Here is a 26,824-nt window from a genome sequence, read left to right on the forward strand (position 1 = left end):
CGCTCCATGTAGATATGAATGATATGAACGGCTAATTCAGAGATTACCGGAACACTTCAGTTTGTTGATGGGGGTGATTACCAATTAATGAAAAACATACTTTTTCCATAATATGTCCCCTTTAACAGCTGGTATAATATTTTCTATGTTCGCCATCTGATTATAGTATGTCAACTATAATATCAACATGCTAACATTTGCTAATTACCATTCAACATACAGCTGATGCCATTATCAGGTATTTGCAAAGGAGGAAAGTGCACGCACATCCAACTAGTAGGCAGGTGCAGGACAAAAAAAGTAGTGGAAGAAAAAGAAAAAATGTCTGCACACTGCTAAATAAAGCTCCCAATTTTTTATTAATTGACAATGTTTCGTTGACATCTGACAACCGATTTGATATAGATCTAAGGAAAACACATGTATGTACAATCTATATTCAAAAGTTGGAAACAGTTAATGTTGTCTGCATTTTCATTTTATTCATGTTTCATACCAATTAATTGACTAATTGCTTCAGCAATATGATTACTGGTACTTGTTGAGGCTTCTTTTAAATCAATCTATCAACCTGCCGGGTCAATTAAAAATAAATCCTCTCTTGTTTGGTTTCTTGTGCCTCAGTAGCTCATTCACTATCTTCCTGATTAGATTGTGATGTGTTTCTTTGTTGCAGCCATGTCAGATATAGAAGAGGAATACGAGTGAGTAGAGCAGCATACTGTATAGTGTATATCACTGTTTGTCATGTGAAGTCACTTGTCATCTGTTCATTCCATAGTAAACACATGAACTGTGATGTTAACTGATAAACAATGTGTTTCTGTATTCCTTTCGTCTCATTGTCTCTCCAGGGAGCAGACAGAGGGTAAGTTCACTCGGAAGTGTTGATATCTGTCACAGTGTATGAAGATTGATATGAGACATGATGAGACTATATTCATTTCTCTTGGTTTCTTCCAGAGGCTGAAGAGGAGCAGGAGGCAGAGCCCGAGGAGGAGGAGGAGACTCAGCACGTGGAGGTGGAGGAGGATGGAGAAGGTAAAGTCAGGAGGACTTGAAAAGTGCAAAGCTCACAAACAAGTCACAAGTCCTGGGATGAAACATGTTTCTGTCATGATGAAAGAAATGTTAACAGTGAGAGTGACCGAAGCTGTTGCAGTTATGGTTGACATGTCTTTCACTGTTGAGGATACCCCGCCTCCTCCTTCATAAGTGTGTGAGATATGGATGCCACTGTACTAACTCTGACCTATCAACTCCCCCCTCTATACTGCTTTACCATTGGCTGACACTGCTGGTTGGGGTTATCAGAGCAGCAAGAGTACCAAGGTAAGGTTATCACGGGTCACATTTTTAAGATGTCACCAGTCTTAAAATCCAATGCAGGTGGGACTTTTGTTGATTTTTTTTGTTAGAGAGAAGACAAGAGAGTATTTGCTCCTTAAACACACCCATGTTCTTACTCAGAAAAAAAATCTGGATAACATACATCTTTTACCTGCATTTTATTTTAACACTAAATCATGGTGAACCGCATCATTAGCCACACATATGGAAAGATAAACATATGTCATGTCTAAGCATATTTTCATTGCCATGTTGATCACGCCTTGTGAACATTTGGCTGCATTTCTCATTGCCTGCTGTTGCAGCCAGTGTTGTAAAGATCTAAGAAATCAAATGTGTTTATGATCTTGTCCACTTGAATTATTTAATTTTAAAATCAACGGACTGCCCTTATCAACAAACAGGCAACTATTTTGAGCTCTATTTACAGTAAGCTCTTTGTCCACCCATTTATCCAGGACCACACAGAAAAGTTAAACAATCAACTGGTGAACATAGTGGAACATTTAGTGGCTAAGGCATCAGAAGCTTCCCTCAGGATACAGACTGAATAGTCCTAAAGACTAAACACCTGCTAGGACATTACTGTTTGTTCATGTGCTTTAGAGTTTGTTCTGCTCCCACGAAGTGGCCAAAAAAAAATATTATTAGTTATCATGGTACCAGTCATTGTGATCTATTTTCTGTTTGGCCAATTCATGCATTTTAAGATATTAGATTGTCTTGAGATTGTATTGTATTTTTTTATTTTTCTATTAAACTTGTGACCAGTGCCACAATTCCCTTCTCTAAACCTGTAATCCATGTACAAGTTGTAGGTTTAGGTTGTATAGGTTTTTGGACAGAACTGATCCAGTGAAGTCTGACCAAGATCAGAAACATCATACTGGTTTCGCTTGTACAATATGATATGATTCATTTGTATACTGTAGCTGCAACCACTGTATATTCTGACATTCATTATTATGCACATGCGCATACTGTACTTGATGTGAGTTTTACTTCTACCAAATGTTCTCTGAGGATTTAAATATATAATCATAACCTAGGATCACATGTTAACTGAAAACATAAATTCTTGTTTGTGCAGATTTGGCCTTTGACCTATGATCTTAGAGGCAAGGCAAGACAAGGGAATTTTATTTGTATAGCCCGTTTTTACAAACAGTTTGGGGCTTTATGCCATCATAACAACATCTCAGAAAAACATTTGTGAATAAAACTCAAACAAGAAGATGATTCATCTGTGCATTATGTAATAATAAATATTTTTAAAAAAAGCTGCATTTCCCAAGAGCCACATTGGGTGGCACATTTTGCCACTGATAAGTGAGGCTAACACTGCATGATGGGAAATGATAGTTTTAAAGCAACCGTTTAACATTTTTGAAAATGCACTGATTTCCTGTCAAGAGTTAAAAGAGCAGATTGATGCCAGATCATGCCACTCTCATGTCTGTATGAATGTAGCTACAGCGGCTAGCTACGGTAGGCTACTACAGATTTGCTTAGCTTTGCATAGAAACTTCAAATGGGGAAACCACCACCACCTTTAAAGCTGTGTTATTTCAAATTCAGATTTATTTATGGATAGCCCCATTTCCATTTTGTGCAGACAAAAGATGGTATTGATCCTCACATTGGAAGGAAAGTAGAAGAGTGTATTTTCCAAAATGCTGAACTATTTCTTTAAGCTTGCTGAACATGTCACATCAAATGTTAACTTGCGTCTTCTGTCAATCACTCCACACCTCTCTTCCCCTCCGTTGTCCCATTTTTTCCACTTGTTTTGTTATCCCTTCTTTTGTTTCTTTATACTTCCATCTCTTCCTTCTGTATCTATTTTATTCTCCTTCCTTCCTTCTTCCTTCCTACCGTCCATTCCTCATCCTTTCTTCCTTTTCCCCTCTCATTCACATTACATGTTCTATTTCCTCGCTCTCATCATTTGTACTTTTCACCCATCATTAATGGCTCCTTCCATGCTCCATGTGCTACACTGTCCCGCCATCATCCATTGTGTCTTAATGTGGCGGGTACCTCAGATCAAGATGCCCAGGAGGAAGGTGAGAAACAGGTGTTAGTGTGATCCTCTGAACTGTTATAAAACCCACCATTTTCTCCTCAAGCTCAGATCCACGTTGGTTGACTGAAATATTTCTTCCCCAAATTAATATAATCTAACTAACATATTAAAAGTACATCTACTCTGAGTCTCAGGACTGTTTTCACTCACATGTAAAAAATAAATACTTAAATCTGTGTTGGGTATGAGTGATCAGTCTCCTACATGATTAAACTACCATACCTTCCAGACTATGAGCAGCAAAGCAAATATTTGAACTGCGATGTCTTTGCAGTTTCATTACTAACAAGTGTTTTATTTCATGTTGCCTTTTTCCTTTCTCAGTCCCAAGCTTGCAGTGCTGTCAGTCACATTAATAGTTTCAATAACAGCGTTGTCCTTTCACATATATGAAGGAACACATTTTTTTTTCTATATCACATGTCAACTTTTTTTGCTAATACTTCTCTCTTTCACCAACAGAAGAGGAGCGCCCCAAGCCTAAGTATGTTCACTTACTGTATTAGTTGTCGCACTTTTCATGTTTTCTCAGTCCGGGTCTCCCGCACACTGTCAAGTCACTTGCAAAAGACTTTAATAAAACAAACAACGTTTCTGTTTGTTATTAAAGTCTTTTGCAATTGACTTGACAGTGTGCGGGAGACCCTTTTTGCTTTTTTTTACTCCTTACCTATGCTCCAACGCACCTGTTTTTCAAGATTTTTGTAGGTGTGCATCAGCCTTCACACCATGTTTTCTCAGTCCAAAATGCCACACTTATCTTATTTTGATCTTTCAATTATTCCCTCAGGCCTATGGTGCCACAACTTGCCCCTCCAAAGATTCCTGAGGGAGATAGGGTGGATTTCGATGTAAGTCATGAAAGTCTTTTTTTTTTATAACTTTGACGCAGCATCAGGGAACAACAACATCTGTCAGTGTCTTGCAGACAAACTGTCAACACTCAAGATTCGCTAAGCTGGGAAAAGTACACCAGAAGTCAAGTTTTTGTTTTCTGTCCAGTAGCACTGTACTTGATCCATTTCAGTCTGGGTTCAGATCAAGTTTACTGAAACTGGGCAATGGAACCTGACCTCTGTGGCCAGGTCTTGCCATTAGACCTTAGTGTCTTATACTGTGGACCAAGAGATTAGGCCATTAAAACCTGGTATCAAGGAGACTAGCATTTGCCTGATGTCACTCATGTCAATGGCAGAACAAACATTTACATTTGTAAACTGAACACATTAGAACACAGATATGGTGTTCTGCAGGGATCAATACATAGACAATTTCTGTTTTGTGTATACTAATCTAATTCTCTCAAAGGGTCACATTTTCAGAAAATACAATCATGTAAATTATCATTTCTATGTTGAAGGACACTCACATATCACTGTGTAACAACTAATTGAAACCCTAGCATCAACTGAGCCGTACCTGACCAGTTCTGTGTTGCCCACATGGACAGTAACCCTGTCTTTTTCCAACAGGACATCCACAGGAAGCGTATGGAGAAGGACTTACTGGAGCTGCATTCTCTGATCGATTGCCACTTTGAGCAGAGGAAGAAGGATGAGGAGGAACTCATTGGTCTCAAAGACCGAATTGTAAGCTCAATCTGATCCTCTGACACTGCTACCTAACACCATGTTATTGAACAACATAGAAACATGAATGTGAAGTCATGCTCCAGATCAGTGGAAAAATGGCCTCTACATTCACTTAAGTTGTCTTTATGAGTGCTGTACTTTTACTATCATTAAGACATACTTAGTGTGTTATTGCATTCAAATTGTGTCTTTTGTTTTTTATTTCTATCAGGAGCACCGACGGTCAGAGAGAGCTGAGATTCAGAGGGTCAGAGCTGAGAAGGAGAAGGACAGACAGAACAGGATTGCGGTAATACACACACACACACACACACACACACACACACACACCAGTTTTGTTTTTTGTGTCACGACATTCACGAAAAATGAAATGAAACATTGTGGTGCTACAGAGATACCCTGGCCTACAGATAATATTCTCCAGACGTAAGGGAACATTGTTTGGTACATATCCCAGCATTTTGAATTTTACAGTGAAATTGTTATGAAAAATATACCATTGAGAAAAATAATGAAAATAATTGCAGATTTTTAGTTTTTGTTTTGGCATATCATTCAGCCCTACAGCACAGCATGAAATCTCATGCATCTCAAAAATATAATAAAGCATGCAATGTTTTTCTGGCTCCTTTATCACTGCATCCTTTTTCCATTCCCAGGAGGAGCGCCACAGAAAAGAGGAAGAGGAGGCCAAGAGGAAGGCTGACGATGACTTGAAGAAGAAGAAAGTCCTGTCAAACATGGGAGCAAACTTTGGAGGCTTCCTGGCCAAGGTCATACGACGGCTGCTAATTTTCAGTAGTGATAATGATAATGAGGAGATGATGACACAGAGGATGACTTTGTATGTTCTGTCCCAGGCTGAGTCGAGGAAGGGCAAACGTATGACAGGCAAAGAGATCAAAAAGAAGACACTGGCTGACAGACGGCAGCCGTTAGCCACTGACAATATGAGGGAGGATGCCCTCAAGTGAGTCTCCTCCATTTGTTACACCGTTACAGCTTTAAACTGGGTGTCGATAACCTGAAAGTTGATTGACCTAATGCATTTATAGATTTATAGAAAATATGGATTTGAAATAGAGTATTGAGCGTCCTGAGATATCTAAACCCTCAACAGCAGGGGTGTCAAACTCATTTTAGTTCAGGGGCCACACAATCCACACAAACAGCACAATTAGATCTCAAGTGGGTCAGACCAGTAAAATAATAGCATGATAAGCTATAAATAAAAAGAAGAACTTTTCCCTCTGTATTATAAGATGTTTAACTAATTGTGTCACGACATGTGATGTGACAACCTGAAAAATGAAGCCAACACAGATGCAACACGTTTGTTGTGACACTGGAGTCTGGCTCCATCAGACTCCAACAGTTAAAATACCTAATTTTTGGATTAGCCAGCAGTTAGTTGCGGAGCCAGGTGTCATGCAATATTGAGTGTCTAAAGACTTTGGGTAGTCTGGGGTTTTTTGTTTTGTCTGTTGGTTTTTTGCGAACTCCAAAACCAAAAGTAAGCATGTGTAAGGAGTGAATTACTGTAAACAGTGTTGTTGAGTTATCTTTATTGGATTTGAGGGAGTTTACAGTCCCATAAACCCAGTCAAACTTGTTGTAATGTTTGTTTATTTCCATGTAGCTCATCAACTGAGGACATTAAGGCTTTAGCCTATGTTTAAAGTAGCCTACTGTAACGGAGGTCTGCGGGTATAGTCACAGTCACGAGGTACCAGTAAGGAGAAGTGACGACGTGTGGCGGTTAGCAGTACTGAAGTTAAACTCACTCGCCCATAAAAGACGTGCTAACCCCCTTGCCAAGTGGTCATTGACCTCTTGGCAAAACGGCTAGCATCGTCACTCCCGGTGCGGGAGACCCAGGTTCGAAACCCACTCAGGGCAGGTCACAGAAGTACACACTAGTATCATGTACGTATATAACCATAAGGCTACATGTATGAGCCTTTAACACGCTTTAGCTTAAAAATTCAGCCCAAAGCTTTGAAAACAAAATCCACGAAGCTAACAGCTAATAGCATGAAGCTGAGCAAACAGTAGCTCAAGTAGTTTTCTGCCTGCATCTATCATCAATTGTCGTTGTGTTTCTAAGGCAACGGGCCCAGGAGATGTGGAACTGGATCTACCAACTTGAGTCTGAGAAGTTTGACTTCATGGAGCACATGAAACACCAGAGATATGAGGTACAACTGAGACTGTCAGTAGTGAAATGTCCTCTTATAGTCACCATACGTGATGATTTCATTTGTACCTCTGATCTCTGGTTTGCCTCCCTCAGATCATTGTGCTGCTGAACAGAATCCAACATGCTCAGAAGTTGTGAGTAGCTGCTTTAAAGCAAAAATATGATGACCTCCTATTATAATATCCCATGTTTATGTGTTTTTAACCCCCCCCCCCTTCCTCCCACAGTAAAAAGGTCCATGGCAAAGGGAAGGTTGGTGGTCGCTGGAAGTAATGCTGGAAAAGTACAAAAGAAGAGAAAACAAAAACACACTGATAAGGAAAAATGAGAGTAAGAATATGGAGGACTGACACCTAGCCTCCTCAGTCTTCTAGTGATGGAGCCACTGCCTATATGTATGAAAGATATTGACTGTTTCTTGATAAGATGTATTGATAATAAAAAAGACGTGCACCCAGCTCGGTGGTGGTTTTGTTACGTTTCATTTTTAGCAGAAAAACAAGAAACAAGATTTTTTGAGACAACCCCCTGGTGAGTAGCGAGGAAAGGACAGTATGTTTGTGCAGAGCATCCTTCAAATAACACTGGTCATGTCCTTTTACTTTTGCTTAATAGCCACTTTCAGAGATTTACATTCTGTCTTACAATCATTTATTCAAAAGCTGCACCATCCCGATGGTCTTTTTTTTTAACATCTGTGCTTGGTGCTTGTGTTGCTGATTTCAACACTTTACACCAATTCTGTGGCCTCCCAGTATGTGGGGATGGGACTCCTGTGCTCTGTTGCAGCTCAAATTTTGTTTGTCTGTGGTTTTTGTGTTGGTGTGTGCAGCAGGTGGTGGTGGTGCTCATGCACAGATGCAGATAGTCTGGGATGTTACAAAAGACCCATGACCAAACAAGGTTTTTAAGCTCCAGCAGTAGATTTCTGGTTTTCACCTGCTGCATGCAAGAGTTGATACATGATGATAAATACAGGCTGGAGAAGAGAAGAGAAGAGAAGAGAAGAGAAGAGAAGAGAAGAGAAGCTCAATTTACAGAGATGTGTCCAAGGTGATACAGTGTTTATCAATAACTTACTTTAGTGCAAGTCTTGGTAACACTTTACAATAAGGGTCCCTTAATTAACGTTAGTTAGTACATTATTAAGCATTAATTAACTGTTAACACATCTATTAACAATCATTATATTGCTTAGGATTAGGAAACACATTATTTAAAGGGACAGCAAGGAGTTTTGGAAAAGCGAAGCGTTTTCACACTACATTTATGAGCCTCCGCGCGCACCGTGAAATTCTTTGACCGGCGCAAGACGGACTCATGTTTTCATTCATCAAGAATTAAGGTACAGTCACTGTCCATCCCAGCTGCCTCACTATTTAGAATGTTAATTAATGACACTAACAGACTCAGGGGGAGTGAATGGGACATTATTTGTACAAATGCAAAGCTGCCATGGAGCCCAGGATGGTTGTGGCTGAAGGAGGGGTGGCATGAGTCCAGAGGTTTCAGTGGATGAAGTAAGAAAGCCTGCAACTGCTGTAACAAGCTCACACTTAACTATAGCTATTAGTATGATAACCTAATACCTATAGCAATATGGTTAGTATTTATTTTAACAACCTATGTTTATTTCTCAATCAGATTTACTTTTTTAAAAGTACTTTTGAAAATTTATTTTTTATGCCAAATTTTATTTACTTATCCGTCTTTTTTTTTTTTTTTTTTTTTTCGGGAACCAGCCTTTTCCTTCTTTGCTGTTTCTTCTTCTCTCCTGTTCTGTCTGTAGTAATGATGTTCCCTGTGTGCCCCCTCCTAACCCCCCCCCCCCCCCCCCCCTCTCCCTCCCTTCTCTCTCTAATTCCTGCCTCACATGTTTGGCTCACTGCGTGAGACAAGGACTAAAGAGGACACACTGTTAATCCAGTCTTTTACTCATTGCATTCAATCAGGACACACACACACACATTTGCATGCTTACCTCACTAAAATCAAATGTATCAGTGGAGGCTTCGCAGGTTGTCCAGAATAAAAGCCTCAATATTCATAATTAGATTATTGGGACAAACAGCAGCAGTAATGACAAGGTGCAGGATTAGTTACCCTCAGAAATTACACTGAGCGATTATTTTGTCTGATTGCAAGGTTAACACAACCACTTATTGTATTAGAGGGAATAATCCCACTCTGAAGCAAAAATATTGAATTCTTCAGAGACTGTCTGTGGCATTTCACCCCAAAGATGCTTTCTCCACTCTTTACTAATGGTGTGAGTGTGTGCGACTTCCTGTTTGTGGGTAAATAAAAGGATATCATGCTCACACATGACAGTTTTATAGCGTGTGTCCACGTGTGTCCAAATCCATCCATCCATCCACCAAGCCATCTGTCATTGTTAGGAAACATTTTATTTATTCAGCTAGTTGTTTCGCAGTCACATAGTATGTATCGAAAGAGAAACCATAAACAGATTTCCATTTTTATGATACACAGTGCACACACACACACACATCAATTTGCTCATTGACTCCAAGCAGGATCTGGTCTCATTCAATCACGAGCACAGAGGGAGCCACAAAGAGACAGAACAACGATTAGTAAAAACATGTAACTAAATGCAACAAATTTCATGGGGGAAATTTGAGATGGGATTGTTTGGAAGACAAAGGGGTTTTCAGAGTAAACAAGAGGAAAATCTGAAGAAGAAGGAAAATACAGAATATTCACAGCAGTAGACAAAAATACAAAGTGTTTCTATCTTCTTCCTCACAGGGATTCTAACACCACCATCTGTATAGTTAGGTCTATAAAGCATGAGTGTGGCATCTGCTGGTCTGCTTCACAAGAACCAAAGATGAGCACTTCTGTCCAAGTGCAAACTGAGCTGGACCTTCCAGCATTACTCACAATTACAACTGGTGGAGGAAGTTAAGAGGAGTTTGAGGGTCACATGACGACCAAAGCCAAGAACTAGCATGATCCTGTACTGACACCGTTAGCTGCAACCTGCCACATTATTCATTCAGCCCTATATCCTTGATTTACCAGTACAAGAGGATACTACTATAATTAATTTAAAAGTGAGTTCAAACTTAAGAAAAGATCCAGATTTATGAATATTTATACTTGAAAAGAAATTACTTCCATCACCTCTGCTCTCAATATCAAGAGAAATACCAGATGAGCACAGCTAAACGCCTTAGAAATTGTTGGACAATAAACTTAATCAATTTCCAGTTATCAGTTCCTGCTGAGTTGTGTCCATGATTTTATGTTTCATTTATTTATTGTCAAATTAATTCAAATTTTGCACAAACATATCACCTTATAAACAGCTGACAGCAGGCTAGTTAACGGGCTCTAGCTCACATGAGGTCATGCTAGCTGGACTGAGCTGTTGGTCATGTGACCCTCCTCGCCTTGTAGGTCATAGCTGTTTTTTGAGAGTCTCCAAAGTAAACTGATACAAAACCATTACGAGAGGAAGGGAGGTTTTAGTTTTGGAATCATTATAGTGAAACAGTGGCTACTGATTCTCACTTGCTCTAGACATATCACAGTATTAAAATTAGTTTGACAACACTGCCGTCAGGCCAGAGTCCGGAGTATGGAGGCCCCAAAGTCCAGGGAGGAGATGTAAGCATCTGAATGCTTGGCAAGTGAGTCTGGCAATTTTGTGAGATACATGTGAAGTACCCTTTTTATTCTCAGTCACTTAACTGGTCATTAAATGTGTAGAATATGTATGAGCCAATACACAAACAACTGTGTAAATGTGCGTGTGCTGCAAGTGCACATTATAATTTATCATAATGTATTCATATGCAATCTATGGGATGCATTCAACACAATATAAAGCCCACATTAAGATCCCAAAATGAAATGAAATATTACAAAATGAGTGCTGGTGTTAAGGATTCCTATTCAAGCTCAAGGTCATTTTATAAAACCAACAATGTTACAAATACAGAGAACCCCCCCCCCCCCTCCTGTGCAGGTGGTGCTGTTTACATATGTGCATGTGTGAGTGTGTTTAGCGAATAGGGGCCTTCAGAGCAGCGTCCAACTCCTCCTCAGGCAGCAGAGTGTGCCACTGGGCAACGGGACGCCTGGGGTTGGCCAGCATGTCTGACCAGTGGCGGAGCCCGACGCCTGAGGCACCATAGCCGATCCAGCATTTGCCGATGGCGTCGTTGCTGCCTAGCTTGTCGTAGTCGTACACAGTGATCAGCACCTGGATTTTCTGTGTGTGAAAAGGACAGAGAAGAAGACGTAGTTAGACCCAGCTCTTCTGTATGTATGCAAATTGTTAAAGGTCCAGTGTGTAATATCTGTCAAGGTTTATTGGCAAAATCTGAATATACTACCAATGAATATATTTGTATAAGTGTATAATTGCTATAAAAAAAAATCTGTTGGGTTTTCATAGCCTTATAATTCTTCTTTTATATATAGGCTACATATCCACAAGTTTCCGAACGTCATCTATGGTCAAAACCGGAAGCCGGTTTTGCATTTCCGGTGGAATTCAAACTCATGGATCTATTAACGTTGGCTTTTAACACAGATGTCAATTTATGTGATATCCATTGTTAAAAAGCTGGTGTGATGATCCATGCATTTCATAGATTTTCAAGTTATGACAGTGTGCGGGAGCTTTTTCTCACATTACTCGACCACCAGGTCTTCTCCAACGCACCTGTCCGTCCGTGCCAGTGTGCACAAGTTTCAGCCTGGTTCCATAGATTTTCATTGACTACCGAAACCATGGAAACCTAAACATAAAATTCCACCGGAAGAGCAAAACTGGCTTATGTTTTTGACGTTCGGAAAAAGGTGGATAGCAAGGGTCTAAGGGTCCAGCCAACCAGAGAGCGAGGTTTCAAGAGTTTCACGATCATAAATAAACAATAGAATTATTTAATAGATGAATAATATAATCAGAATGCTAGATGTCACTGGTTACACCTCATTTTACACACTGGACCTTTAATTACACTAACAGGCACAGAACAACAAAACAGACAATGAAAATTAAATTGGGAAACTTTGTGTTAATGGATAACTGATGGGCATGTCTACTCTCTATGAAAATAAGAAAAAGCAGTGATGCATCAAGATACTTCCCAGAACCTTTCAGTTCAGCTCCTGGTGTAAAAGGAAATGCACAAACCTGGATCTGGGAGAAAGGGATCTCAAAACTGAAGCTCTCATTGAAGTAAGGATTCAGAGTGTTTTGTTTAACCGATGTCTTCTTCTTCTTCAGTCGCTTCCCGTTGTGCTGCAGCACCACCTTAACGAAGGGATCTGAGACACAGGGATGTGGTATCAGACCAGTAGAGTACCATAAATGCCGTCGATTGCCAGTCTCAGTTTTTTAGTGTTTAGGTATGTGTGTAGGTTTGTTTACCTGACAGTCCTCCGACATCCATCTTTTTCAGGTTCTTGGCTTCCATGATGTTCACTGTCAGCTTACCGGCCGTGGGGACATAACGAAGGGAAATACAGATATCGCCCAGCTTCTCTTGCTGTTAATGAAAAAACACAAACATAGATGAGCCATCATTTTGTACAGTGCTTCGCTTGTAATATTCATTGTATGCTATGATTCAGTAGATGACAAAAAAAACTCATCCACCTCCTCCTTCTCTCCTCCAACCAGGTCTTTCCATTCGTGTATTGGCTGTCCGAGGTCTATGCTGTTCATGGCGATCTTGATCTCGCCGATGACGTCGTGTTTACCAAAACGGTCAAAGTCAAATACCTGCAGCACAAGAGTCTGTCCACCCAGCTCACTATAGGGAATCTGGATAGGTATGGAGAGTACTTTAAAAAATTAGGCAACTGTTATTATGACAATATAATCAAAAGTGTCAACTCTTTTTTGGCATCATGGACGGACCTTGAAATTAAAGGTCTCGTTGAAGACAGGACAAAGGTTCTTGCGTTGCACTTTGGTCTCAAACTTCTTCTTCTTGTCTGGCAGCATGTAGACTTTGACATAAGGGTCGGAGGTCCCACCAATGTCCATAGCTGGGAGGTCCTGGGCCTGGAGGATCCCCACTATCAACTGGAAGACAAGGGGGGGAGTAGGAGATTAATGTGGGTTGCAAATCATAAGAGTATACCAGTTTTTTAGGATGGAATAGAAAAGAGGATCACTGTCATTAACCTCATTCTTAAAATTGTCTTAAGTTTCTGTATTTAGGAGGTGTTGATGATGAGTTGTCTACCAAAACATCTGCAGATGTGCGTACCTGGTTATCAGTAAAGTTGTAATCCAGTGAGTACTCCAGTTTGCCCAAGGACTCCTTCTCTTCCTCTTTCTCCCCATCCTCTCCCTCCTGGAAGAGATGCAGCAAGGTTTGGACAGTTAACAGACAATAGCAAAAGGCCCTATAGTTTCAATATTAAAGCAAATATATTAGCTTCAAAAGGATCCATAAATAGCCATCACAACAACACCTGGAGTGAAAATGGCATGAGACAGAGAAAACATTTTAAATGTTTGGTGCAGATCCTGAAGGAAGTGCTGTGCTGTAGAACTATTATATATAAAAGGGTGTGACAGACACTCTTGGCTTCATTTTCCCCACCTTTTTGTCATCTCCATCCTCTCCATCCTTGTCCTTCTTTCTGCGACCTCTTCCTCCCTTTCTTTCACGGACCTTCTTGGGCTTCTTGGCCTTGTTGATGCACTTCTTGTAGATGCAGAAACATAGGCAGGCAACAAGGGCAAGGACCACTACCACGATTGCTCCCACGGCCCACATGGGCACTGCAGATAATAGTGAGAAAAAAGGAAAAAGGCAGGTTGATGCAGGATAGTCTGACAGAAAAGTAACATGACACTAAACAATTGCGCCACAGAAAGTTGTTCATATGGGGTGGGCCTGGCCTCTAACTCCAATGTACAACGTATACTGAATCATCTTTGACCATGTCACAACTGGTAATGTTTCTTGAACTCTGCACTAGGTTCCTTCCACTTTCCTCTACCATGACAGAACAAAGACTTCACTCTTGACAACTTTTACGAACAGCCAAGCGCGCTTCATATCATTGAGCACATGTTAACTGATAATGTCTCTTGAATACTATACCATACTGTTCCTTTGGCATAACGTCATCTTGGTGACATATCCCTGTTAACTTGAGTGTAAAACGTCCCGTCCCCGGGGCGGTGTTTAGCTCAGTTGGTAGAGCACCCGCCCCATGTGTTGAGGCTGTAGTCCTCGCTGCAAGCGGCCCCGGTTCGAGTCCCGCGTCGGACGGCCCTATCCTGCGTGTCATTCCCCCGCTCTCTGCCTCCCATTTCCTGTCACACTCTCAACTGTCCTATCTAATAAAGGCATGAAAAGCCAAAAAATATACTTTAAAAAAAAAAAAAAAACGTCCCGTCCCCTTGAACCACCAACCTTTCGGTTAACAGCCAAACGCGCTAACCGATTGCGCCACAGAGACCAATCTCCACCCTTCTGCAGCTGGATTTTTAGTATTATTTTATTATTGTGTCTAGACCCTGGGCTTGTCTTAGTTTCTGCCTGTCCTCTCCAAACCAAAAACTGTCTGTGCACAAGTATATTACTGACATAAAGCAACTTTATCTGTTAATTTCTACAATTTCTGCATGTCTAGGGTATACCTTCATATCATCGAGCAATTTCTGCCTGTCTAGATGTAATATCATTGAGCACATGATAACTGATAATGTCACATGAATACTGTACCAAGTTCCTTTTGCGTACCACATCCCGGTGACATATCCCTGTTAACTTGAGTGTAAAACATCCCTGGGTGGGCTTGAACCACCAACCTTTCGGTTGACAGCCTCAAACTCCAATCTCCACCCATCTGCATTTGTGATTTTTGTTTTTTGCATCATTGTGTCTAGACGTTGCCCTTGTCTTTGGTCAGGTCTCAGAAACAAAAACTGCCTGTGCATAGGTAGTTTTTGCCTAGGGTATTCCTCTGTATCACTGGCCGCAACTGGTAATGTCATATGAATACTATACCAGGTTCCTTTAACATCACACATCCTGACGACATATCCTTGTTAAGGAGACTCAGCATATCTTATTTAAAAGCAAAAAAAACAGAATGGTACAAGATATGAGATGGACTTACTATTGAGTTTATGATCTTGGAGAGTAGAGCAGCGTGGACACATGAAGAAATGAAAGAGCATAAAATAAAAACAATGAAACACAACACATGAAAATGAGATTGAAGGATGGTTAGATGATGGTATGATTAGAAACAGCTGAGACAAAGACACCATGATGTTTTATCTTGTTTCTAACAGGCTCTCAGACTAATCAGGTTATTTTCTGAGCTGCAAGAGTTGCTCCACAGGCAGGCAATTTAAATGAATTCAGAGCATGCACATGTCCATCACTGGTGTGTTGGCATCCTCTTTAAGGGGATAGTTCAACATTTTGGCAAATTGGCCCAGCTTCCTATAGTAGGCTAATAGCAGTAGGTTCGTTACCTTTATTTGTCGGTGCAAGCTATTTTTAGATCCGCCGAGCGCAGATGCGAGCTGCTCAGAGCTACGCTACGGAGGCTCATGGGATCATCAAACTCATCAAATACACAATCCAACAACTCCAAAACGCTCTGGTGGACAAGGTGTGACCTGCACATTCACCACGCTATGAGATAATAACAGAACGTTATGAGACAGTTGTTTTCGAGGCAAATACAGAGACTGCTTGCTGAAAAACTGTCCCTGAAGTCAACACTCTTTTGAATTTACCTCTAAAATGATTTTGTCTCGTCACGTTACATGCTCTGCTCTGCCAAGCTAAAAATAGCTTGCACCGACAAATAAAGGTAACAAACATACTGCTATGACTATAGGGATTATGGCAATGGGCCAATTTGCCAAAATGTTGAACTATCCCTTTAATCAGTATTTTGTGTATATTAAACATCTGTTTGAGTTTGCTTACTTGGCAGGTGTGTGAACTCATTGAAGAACTTGTTCTTCATGCTAGCAAACTGGTGATTGGAGTGGTGGGTGGAGGGTGGGGGCGGTGGGCGTTCGTGTTCCTTCTCCTCCTCCTCGGCCGCCCTGCGGAGCCGCGGCCCCGCCACGCTGACCAATCGCATTGCTGCTCTGTGAAAACAAAGAGAGCAGACAACAGTTGATTTGGTCATTTTCAACAAGACTTGGTGACCACTGATATGAAGACTAAACTCCTGAGGTTAACCACATATTAACCTCTTCCTTGTCCAAAAACATTTCTTCTTGTTTTTCTTTATTTGACTTCAAGCCAATCTTTTCAAACAACCAGTTTGACCTTTCACCTGGCTGTTATCCCACTAATCCTCTCACTCTCCTGCCTGTCACCTGCCCATTTACTCCATGGGTTCTAGAGAACAACTAACAACAAAAACTAACATCTTCATCAAGGAAGAGAGCTTTTATTTTGTAAAGGGTTTACAGTATCAGAATCTTAATGAGAAATTCCAGTGGGGAAGTACAGTAAGTACAGGTACGTCCTTTACTTACATTTAAAGATCCCATATTATACTCTTTTTACTCAATTTCACTCAGCTGTCAGACGTCCAACTAAACTGTACTCGAAATGTATTGCCCCAAACTGATCCGTGGTCCTGAATGTCGGCTGTCTAAAAGTCGCTCAAATGAGCTCTACTGAGAACAAGCTGTTTCTGTGCCTGCACCTTTAAGTAACATGGTTACTGTACACGGCAAAGATTATTACCACTTTAACCCCTTTTCACTCCTATAAATTCTGTAATATTCGCCTATCCAAGGCGTACCCAAAGTAAATTGAATGCTGTTCTTGAACTGTTTGGAGAATATGGATGGGCTTGGTCTCTTTTGAAAGGTAACACTCTGAAGTTTTTCCCCAAACTGAAATAATCACTATAAGTGCTATTATCATTGAGTAATCTAAGTTGGAACACACTGAATTAGAATGTTTTTATTCTCGCCTGAATTTTTTTGTTGCAATCAGATGCCTGAAGATGAGTGTAGCTGAGAATTTTAGCTGGAAAACACAATGGGACCACAGCATGAAGCCTTACCTGGCCCCAGTTCAAATTTGATAACAATCCTGCTAAAAATTAGTATTTTACACATGTTTTTCTAAGTGTATATCTAGGCGTTTTCCTAAAATTGCCATTGAGAAACAATACATGCGCCAAAGTGGAGCATTTGCACAGTTACGCATGAAAATTGTAGTGCTGCCTTTTCCCAGGGACCGTGAATGCAGCACATCGTTTTTTTCGGAATTTCATTGGCTATTCAATGCATCAGTTGCCATCGGGATCGGTTCCTATTGGCTGAAGCCATTCAGCGCTGTCGGAGGGGATGTTCCTCATCAGACACAGCCACTCATTCGCTATTGCAGGCGGCAGCCGGGGACAGGGAGCTTGTGATTGGTCGAGTGAGCTGTCAATCGAAAGGTCAGAGTGCAGCGCCATTTTGTGAAGTGAAATAAACATTGTTTTCATGTAAACGCCGGACTTATGAGGAGAAATAAACGGATTTACTGGATATACAATGCGTAATTTCATAAGATGCAGCAGCGGGATGAGGCTATCTACCGGTACAACCGTGTGTTTTGGACTAAATACTTTACTGGATTGGATTTACTGGACTTTTCTGAATGTAACGACACCAAGTTTGTGGGGAAACCCTGTGATCCTGAGCCTGCCCTGACACAAATCGTGAGTTATATCGGCTTTTTACGAACTTTGTTAGCATGTTTATAGTCTGATTCGAGTGTTGCTGTGATGATTATATTTAGGAATGGTCGGCATATCTTTAATCACAAGAGTTTTAGCTTTCCAACGATATGTGGCATGACTATTTCAAGTGACTGGTGACATCCTCTATGACACCTCCCTGTTTAAAACCCCCCCGGGGGCCCGTGGGCGGGCCGTTGGAGCGGTAACAGACTTAAAATTGGTCGGTATTTCATCAATTTAGCTCAGGAGTTTCTTGCTGTGCACTGCAGCCATAGAAATAGACGTGGTAGGCATTTTAGCGCGCTGAGGGGCCGGCCTCACTCCCATCGTGACATCACCACAGGAGCTGGACAGCCTGTATGAACACCATTTTACCAGTCAGTGGGCTGCAGAGTCGATGCAGGACCCGTTTGCTTTCCTCATTCTAGGAGTTGGTAGGATCAGGGAGGATCAGTTTATGTATGTAGAGACCAGAAAAAACCTGTTTTTCATAATATGGGACCTTTAAATAGTAGCACATAGAGGTGTAAAATTCTCCATTAACACTATTGACTGCTGTGAAAATCCAGCAGCAAATGTTGTTCCTGCAGGTGAAGGCGAGCACCACCATCGGTATCTCCCAGGACTGTGTTGAGCAGGTGGCTGAAGTGAGGATGCTGAGAAGAATGAACGCTATCATGAACAATGACATGCACCCAGACCCACTTGATGCTCTGGAGGTGTTTGGGCAGAGCAGCTTCAGTGGCAGGCTGATTCCTCCCAGATCTAAGACTGAACGCTACAGGAAGTCTTTCTTCCCAGCCGCCATAAAACTCTTCAATGTGCAATAGCTCAGTCTTATGTGCAATGTATTGTTGTTCTAAATAACAATTAACTAGTTTTAGTCTTTTACCTCTGATGTATTTATCTATATTTATATGTATTTTTGCATTTCTACTTGTAGGTTTATTCATTTATTGTGTGTTTATAGCTTAATTTTATATTTAGGTCTGCAGTTCTTTAGATAGATCTGTTTATCTTTTTTATTGGTGCAATGAATGACATGTGAATGCTGCTGCTGTAGCACATCATTTCCTGTGAATGATTTTTAAAGTATCTATCTATCTATCTATCTATCTATCTATCTATCTATCTATCTATCTATCTATCTATCTATCTATCTATCTATCTATCTATCTATCTAATTTCAAATTCACAGTTTGCTGTTGGGGATTTAAACCTGTAACAGTGCATAATATTTGATTAGCTAATCATGTTTTGTAGGCTATTTAAAAAATCAAATCACTCCCAAAGTAAATATTAAAGTCAAGTGCTTTTTTCAGTTGTAGTACACACACACTAGCATATTCTATCCTACTCATACAACATTTTGAGTCAGTAATTAAGTGTGTAATCAATTAGCATTCACAAATAGTTTACATTATATTATTACACATGGATTATTAACACTTGATTTGATAAGCTTGCTCATTAGCTAACTGGCTAGAAAACAGCCATTCAACTGGCTGGATAGCTTTTCCCCATTAAGATGGCTTGATCTCCCTCTCTTCCAACTCTTGGTACTGTAACTATTTCCATGTTTTATAAACTGTTTTCTTATACAACATCTATTGCACGTCTGAACGTCCTGGGTGAGGGATCCCTCCTTTGTTGCTCACCCTGAGGTTTCGCCTTTTTTTTTTTTTTTGTTAAAAGGGTTTTCTATGGAGTTTCTCCTCAGTGAATATAAGGCTGTGAGGGCAGAGGATGTTGTTATTATGCCATGTAAAGCCCTTTGAGAAAAACTGTTTGTAAAAATGGGCTATACAAATAAAATTGCCTTGCCTTTTTGGGTAGTTCCCATCACTTGCAAGCTGTAAATATGCACTATCCTGCCTGTATTTTTCAAATGAAATGTAGTCTACTTTTTGCTCAGTCAATACAAACAGGTGTATGCAAGTCCACTCAAGTCAGAATGAATGAAAAACACAGGCAACAAAAGTATTAAGTAAAGTATTAGGCCATATCAATAAAAGGAGTTCTTTAATGCAGAGCCATGACATGAAACAAATCATCAACTCAGCTGGATTTCTTTTTGCATCATTGTGTCTAGACCTTGGGCTTGTCTTAACTCAGTTTCTGCCTGTCCTCTCCAAACCAAAAACTGCCTGTGCACAAGTATATATTCCTGCATCCTTTCTTTTTTTCTCTCCTTTCCTCTTCTGTCGTCCTCCCTGCATCCTTTTCATGATGATGACAGTTGGTCAAAAAAGAAGTAAAATTGAGCCCTGGTGCTATTGCTTGCACATAATAATCCCCTGATTTTATGTGCCCACAAACACACATACACACACTCAGACATGCAAACAGAGAGAGTAAAAGAGACATGGCCTAAGAGAAATGTCATCACTGTTGTGCACTGCAGGCATTGACGCAAAGGAAAAGCAAAGCATGGGGACGATGACCTTATACCAGGACCCTGAAACTGAAGCAGCAAGTGAGCAAACATTCGTTTAATTCTTTACACCTGTTCTTTTCCTGTTGTAAAAATGTCTCCCAACACACAACTCTAATAACCAAGAGTATTAATAAAAGTAAAATGATGATTTCAGCTTTTACTTTTGATGAGGTGTAGCTACTGTGAATGTACCTCAGTGGAATAAAGTGCAAATAAAAAGCTGGGTTTATCCTCTGCCAAATCCCACTCTATCACTGTGAAGGGAATAAAAAACAATAAAATGAGATGATATCCCTCTGTGGTAATCATATCTTGCTGTTAAGCACTTTTGTGCCCTGTATGGAGTTCAGCCTGTCGGTTGTGCACTCAGAGGCACATTGACATTTAAACACACACACACACACACACACACACACAGGCCCAACCCACACTAGACATCCCTCTGTCGCTGCACAGCGATGTAACAGGATTGATTGCCAAAGGTAATCCAAAAATCCCTCAGCTTAAACAAATTAAGGACAGTTTGCCTCACTGGGTCTCCGCCCCCTCTCCCCGCCCATTCTCCATCCTTCACTCCTCCCCCTCGTCTTCTTCGCCCTCTGTCTGTCATTCGTCCTCCCTGCCAGTTGAAATGTTGACATACCTCCTCATATATACTGTACACTGAGGCACATACACATCATATTTCCATAATGAGATCTGATTTAGTTGGCAAGCTGTATTACCCTGGTGTTGTTGATCCTTGCAGCCCCCTGGATTACATAAGCATAGGATTAGAGAGGGAGACCTGTGTGTGTGTGTGCACTGCATGGACGGACGGACAGCAGTGGAAACCTCTCACAAACACATAGAGAAACCTTACTGATTAAAATTTGACAGATCAGTGGGTCAGGCCGTGACAGCTGTAGTGTATGGTGAATGTCACATGATTCTCTCTCTCATTATTCATCATCTAATGGTTAATAATACTTAAAAACAGAAATACACTTATTAGATGAGATAGCAGAAGATCTGTATCACAACAATACTACTTATAGGTTCTGTTTATGTTTCCACTGTAAATACATTTCCATTTTATCTTTATTTATTTTACTATTATCATTCTATCGTTGCCATGATTACATTTTGTCTCATTTTGTCTGTGTCTCTGGTAACTGTTAAAACACTGAAATTCTAACTTTAGGATGTTATTTTATTTTAGGGGGGGAAAAAACAGTCTGAGCCAAAAAAAAAAAAGTCCTGCATGTTTTCATGTTTTTTCACTTTCTTTCAATATGAATCAGATTTAACAAACCTGTTGATTAGTGAGTATGAGCTGTGCTTTTTTCGCAAAATTCAACTGCTTTGTAATTTTACAGTCTTAAAGGGACAGTGTGTAGCTCATTTGGCTTTTTATTAGCACAAATCTAATATTGCTTTCATAAATACGTACGAAGTCTAATCACAACCGCATACAAATGAAAGCTGTCTCGTAGCTTAGAATAAGTTGTTTACAAATACATAGGTGGTACAGTAGGTGCACCCACCGGAGGCTGCCATGTTGCATCGCCATCTTTGAATATGGTACGTGAAAGTGGACAAACCTGGCTCAAATGCACTATTGAGTGTCTGTGACTAGGCTTGTGCCCGGAGGATGATCGACGTTGTTGCTTTTGTTTTTTTTGCCGTTATAAAATACACACACGGTGTACAGCTGAGCAGCGTTAGCAGCTAGATCTTACAATGTTGAGCTGTTGTTATACAAAGTGCAGCCAAACACCAGGCTGAAGAGAGAGGGACAGAGACTCCTCTGACGGCTGTGGAGCTGCAGCTGGACCGGCAGGAGAGCACGACCTAGGTCTTTTTTTTCTTTCTTTTCTTTCTTTTTTAGCATCGCCGTTGTTACAGGTGATGCATAACGTATTTTTGTCCAGTATGTTTGTCCTCTGATCTTCCTTCATGGGACCGCACTGTGTAACTGGCACATCCTGTAAGTCCTCCTGTGTAACTTTTTACTGTGAAATCATGACTGAAGGCACGAGTGGAAGTCTACACGTGTTAAAAAAAACCCGACAGTAATTGGTCAGAGATATTGTTATCAGTTAGCGGTTAGTTTGTGAACGTGTTTGTCCTCGGCGGCCAACGTCACTTTGCCGACGGGAGGGGTGAGCAAGTGAATGCTGCAATCTAGAATCTGAACGCTGGATGTCACGGTTTAGCCCAAATACTACATCCTGAGGTTTGTTTGTTTTGAATGAATTTGCAGAATTGAAAAATACTGATTCAATTGTATTAATGAATTTTTTTTCTTTATGAAATACAGTAGAAGGAAAAAACCAGGTAGGCCTACACTTTCCATAGAAGACAAGCATCCAGTAGATGCAGCTATTGGATAGGCCTACAGGTCTGTTTTTTTCCTTTTCTTTTCTTTTTGTGCATAATAAAATACAGCATACTGTAATTGAATTTTCAAAATTTCAAAAAAGCACGTCATGGTTTGTAGAGGCCTCTGTAATATGGGAATTGAATGACAGTGAAGGAATATCTAATATCTGAATGCCCAACATCAGTCTAAACCTACTGATGGTGCTGTAAGTACTTTGGATAAAACCACCTACTGCATTCTGTTACTCTGCTGTTTCTGTAATGATGTTTTCGCTCAAGTTCAGAACACCCCAAAATCAGGATGATGATGACCACAGTTGTTATCTGGGTCACAGCAGATTTAGGCTGGACCGCAGCCAAAAGCTTACATCAGTGAGTCAGAGACCTGGCCGGCGTAGGAATACAAATCTCTGTCCAAAGATTGCACAATGGTGAAATCATGCTCACGACAAATTTTATTTATAGGTTCATAGTTTGGAAAAGCAAAGATTTGTTGGAGGATGAAGTGGTGAGGCTGCTCTGAGGAAAAAAAATGATTCTCTGCAATCATGACAAAACTGGTACTGTATGAAGTTAAATGTTAAATGTTGTATCTAAACTTTTCCAACTTCCTGGCATCACATTACAGAAGTCACAGCAGCTTACCAGCTTTGTATTTTTATTCTCTGAAACCTGCTTCATAGTCCAACTACACATGGTTGTCTTGTCTATATTTGCAGTTTATGAGAGCTTAGATTAGATCTTTGTTAGGTCAAAAACAAAACAAAAAGATGATAAAAAAGACCAACAGGTGAAACAGAAGTCTTATAAACAGAAATCTGTTATCAACAAATTAATCTGCCTTTTACTTCAACAATGTCTGACATTTTAGACAAATGTCACATCACAACTAATGTGTGAATGACTGCGTAGCAAAGACCCACCAGCACTCACAATGTAACAACACAAAAAGCTCAGTGAAGGTTCTGTGAGCTTTTGCAACAGGATTTTCAAGTGCCAGCTCCAGGCGTTTAATGGTTATACCTGCAGAAAAGGTTGTTTATACTATAACTGCCGTGAATGCATGTTTACTGTTGACCTTTGACAGCAATTTTGCATTATAGGCTACAACTGAGAATCCAAGCTCAAAAATCCACTTGGTAACAACACAAAGCTTTCAACCACATGTCAAAGCCCAGGGTAGAAGGGGTGTTTTTGTTTTAATCAAGGTCTTAGTTTGTTTTAGAAATGTCTACAGGATGATAATTGACAGTAATAGCCTACAATTAATACTTAGAGGTCATGGGTCATCAAATTTTGTATTCTTCTAGTTGGATTGCTGCTTGGATTACATGGGATCTTAATTGGTGAAACTGGGCTCTGAGAGGTCAAAATAATAACCAGCAGATTTATAAATGATTATTACAATAGCCTATTAACTTTTGAAAAACATTTCTCAAGCGTACTTCAGGATAGGTATACAGTATATTTAATAGATTAGGCTATATTATATTTCAGACACCAATTTGAAGCAGAATTGTAGCCAGGTCCTGCTCTGTTTTCCCATTTAAAGGCGCTCTGCTCTGCACGCAGACAGATTGGAGGTGAACAGCTGACCATGGGATTTGTCAGTTTAAAAGCTCAAGCTCTGAACTCAGCCCGAGGCCCCATTAGGCTTCTGACACTCTGCCTGACTGCATGCACTCGTTAGTACTAATTGTGGAGTTTGTTGACAACTTGAAATTCATTATATTTTTAGAATCCAGGCAGCGAACATGTAGGCTGTTTATTGTAATGATAAGAGTTTTTTCACTTAGAACCTTTTCTAGGCTACTGCATAGAACAAACAGCATTGTGTTCAATATAACACAACACTAACACAAGCAATAGTCTGTTCCTATGAGACTTTCCATTTGAGACTCGTCCATCTTTTCTATGTTTTGTTGCCGGTGGCTGTTTTAAAGGGTCCTATTGTTGTTAACATTAGCCTATTAATACTCATTTAAACTTCTTTTACTAAACACAGTGTTTGACATTTTGAGAAACATGTTCACTTTATGTCTAGTTTAAAGGAGAAAATAAATGGTTTTTAGGTCTAGGCTACTTAGCCAGCAGCCAGTTAGCTCACACAGACTTGAAACAGCTAAACATATGCTACAGTCTCTGATCAATTACCCCTTTAAACCTGACTTATTCACATTTTGTATATTAAACTTGTACTAATCAAACTGGTTTTTAGGTTATGCAGTTATTTTGTAGCAGTGACCTCCTGGGGTCTTGTTGTGATCTCTGAGTTAGCCTACTGTAAACAGCTCTATTTTCCTGCTTCCAGTATTTGTGCTAAGCTAACCTGCTGCTGGCTCTGGCTGCATATTTATCATACAGATATGACAAAGATGTCGATTTCCTCATTTAACTTTCTGTATAAAATACAAAACATCATTCACAAAATGTCAAACAAATCACTGCTACAAGCAACACGTTTTTATTGAAATCCATCTGTCCATCTTGAACAAATTTCGTTGACATAACTTAAATTTGTCTAATTTTGGTATGGCTGCAGAATAGGCCTAACATTTGCTCATATTTCAATGAGCACATCTATGCATGCAATATTCACAGTCACAGCTTGGCGTGAATCTGCAACGTTAAAATAAAAAAAAAAAACACGCAAAAGCTCCATCCGAATTATGGTGCAAAGAGGCACCCAGAATCACACCCTCACAGGAGACATTAGCCTTACAGAGGTGTATTGAGGTGTATTGCAGGTGACTTCACGTGAACACAGACACTGTAAATAGACGTGCATTAGTGCCCTATAATCCACTTAAACTAATCTTTGCCAGTTTTGGAAGACATTCTCCACTATAGGTCAAATCTAATGTTTCTCTCCTGGAAGAACTTTGTCAGTAAAAAGTGCAATTTAAAAGACAGAGTATCATCAAAATTAGCAGTGACATTAAATCCAATGAATTAACATTAACCTTGTGCTCCCTGCGACTGTGGCTGTCTCATAGCACAGAAAATATTAGTCGATAGACATGGATAAAAAAAAAGAAGGGTAAGGCAAAGTTAGTGAAATTAACTAGAGATAAAGTCATTTATGGACTTACATTACGGTAAATGAATCATTTAAAATTTCAAGATTTCACAGTATTTGGCAGCACCAGTTTAAATCCGAAGTCCCAAGTTGTTTTTAGTTTTCTGTTTCCCTTGATTGCAGAATTAATGCATAGCTACAGATTTTACAACTGTTTGTGTTAATTAATTGGTTTAGGACACCAATTTTAATGACTAATGAGCTTAACATCCAAAATAAACAAAAATGAATGAATAATAGCTACTCACCTTGTTTTGTGTCAGTCCCTCTTATTTCTTTGGTCTTTTTTATTTTTGCAAATGGTCTCTAGACAAATTCAACACTACTGACATAAGAGATGTCCTTGTACACAACTCCCTCGTCCTGTCTCTCTCTCTCTTTGTATCCCTCCCCCTCCCCCTTCTGTGTTAATCTCCACAATATCCCTCACTGCAAACCACTTACTGTTCCCCGACACTGCAAAAAAAAGTCCATGTTCAAGAGCGACTTCTTCCAACACTGTGACTTGAGGCCTTCTACGTGTAAACAACATTTTTTGGTTTTTCATTATATTCTTGTACAATGTGTTTTTTGTAAGATAGGCTCCAGTTTAACCAAATTGAACAAGTTTATTAAATACAAATGAATTGGTGTTGGAGAAAGTGAAGTTGTTTCATTATTTGTTTAGTTTTGTTTGTTGTCCAGTGGATCGCATCTTAACTAACACGCAAAGGTGCCTGCATTTTACAGTGTGCCAGGCAGCTCAAGCTCTCTCTCTCTCTCTCTCTCTCTCTCTCTCTGTGTAACTCCTAATCTGCTAAAACAGTAGGGAGGGAGGGAGGGAGGGAGGGATGCTGAATTAGATTAAATAAAATTGAAACAGCTACATTCAGATTGCAGGATATGCTAAAGTGAATGGGATTCTCTGGCTTTCTGAACAGTCTTGTCTCTTTAAAGTTTAAATTTTCCAAAAGGTTTATCTCACACATGGTGGATATTAAAGAAAAGCTCATTT

The 26,824-nt window shown here is 40.0% G+C and overlaps 2 protein-coding genes across 8 annotated transcripts; one reads left to right on the forward strand and one right to left on the reverse strand.

Moving 5' to 3' along the window:
- The first annotated feature begins 968 nt into the window (after nt 1–968).
- tnnt1 (troponin T type 1 (skeletal, slow)) lies at nt 969–7,686 on the forward strand. Of its 2 annotated transcripts, XM_085785462.1 has the most exons (11): nt 969–1,041; nt 1,315–1,332; nt 3,899–3,920; nt 4,227–4,287; nt 4,909–5,025; nt 5,240–5,317; nt 5,688–5,801; nt 5,889–5,998; nt 7,136–7,226; nt 7,322–7,362; nt 7,456–7,686. In XM_085785462.1, exons 4-11 carry the CDS (start codon nt 4,231–4,233, stop codon nt 7,499–7,501), a joined length of 654 nt encoding a protein of 217 aa, XP_085641588.1. In that variant the 5' UTR covers nt 969–1,041; nt 1,315–1,332; nt 3,899–3,920; nt 4,227–4,230; the 3' UTR covers nt 7,502–7,686. The 2 variants fall into 2 exon arrangements, with proteins under 2 accessions (XP_085641588.1, XP_085641587.1); XM_085785461.1 differs by lacking the exons at nt 969–1,041; nt 1,315–1,332 and adding an exon at nt 3,396–3,416 and having other exon boundaries at nt 7,456–7,685.
- A 3,313-nt stretch (nt 7,687–10,999) lies between these two features.
- Nucleotides 11,000–26,212, reverse strand: syt5a (synaptotagmin Va). 6 transcript variants are annotated; one of them, XM_085785102.1, is made up of 10 exons: nt 26,079–26,212; nt 16,183–16,349; nt 15,356–15,370; nt 13,825–14,006; nt 13,486–13,572; nt 13,131–13,298; nt 12,867–13,034; nt 12,639–12,756; nt 12,402–12,535; nt 11,000–11,471 (listed from the first exon to the last, which is right to left on the reverse strand). In XM_085785102.1, exons 2-10 carry the CDS (start codon nt 16,340–16,342, stop codon nt 11,262–11,264), a joined length of 1,242 nt encoding a protein of 413 aa, XP_085641228.1. In that variant the 5' UTR covers nt 16,343–16,349; nt 26,079–26,212; the 3' UTR covers nt 11,000–11,261. The 6 variants fall into 6 exon arrangements, with proteins under 6 accessions (XP_085641228.1, XP_085641229.1, XP_085641231.1 ...); XM_085785103.1 differs by having other exon boundaries at nt 26,075–26,091; XM_085785104.1 differs by having other exon boundaries at nt 11,006–11,471; nt 13,486–13,569.
- Nucleotides 26,213–26,824: the final 612 nt, after the last annotated feature.

Source organism: Trachurus japonicus, chromosome 8 (genome assembly GCF_045865225.1).
Source record: "Trachurus japonicus isolate A0001 chromosome 8, Traja_1.0".
Classification (NCBI taxonomy): Eukaryota; Metazoa; Chordata; class Actinopteri; order Carangiformes; family Carangidae; genus Trachurus; species Trachurus japonicus.

Excerpts from the sequence above, each read along its gene's own strand:
- tnnt1 (XM_085785462.1), top strand. The coding sequence starts at position 4,231 with ATGGTGCCACAACTTGCCCCTCCAAAGATTCCTGAGGGAGATAGGGTG. Across the intron at positions 4,288-4,908 it reads GAGATAGGGTGGATTTCGAT|GACATCCACAGGAAGCGTAT; the intron begins GTAAGTCATGAA and ends TTTTTCCAACAG. Across the intron at positions 7,363-7,455 it reads ATCCAACATGCTCAGAAGTT|TAAAAAGGTCCATGGCAAAG; the intron begins GTGAGTAGCTGC and ends TTCCTCCCACAG.
- syt5a (XM_085785102.1), bottom strand. The coding sequence starts at position 16,342 with ATGCGATTGGTCAGCGTGGCGGGGCCGCGGCTCCGCAGGGCGGCCGAG. Across the intron at positions 12,757-12,866 it reads TTGGAGGAGAGAAGGAGGAG|CAAGAGAAGCTGGGCGATAT; the intron begins GTGGATGAGTTT and ends TTTCATTAACAG. Across the intron at positions 11,472-12,401 it reads TCCCTTTCTCCCAGATCCAG|AAAATCCAGGTGCTGATCAC; the intron begins GTTTGTGCATTT and ends TTTCACACACAG.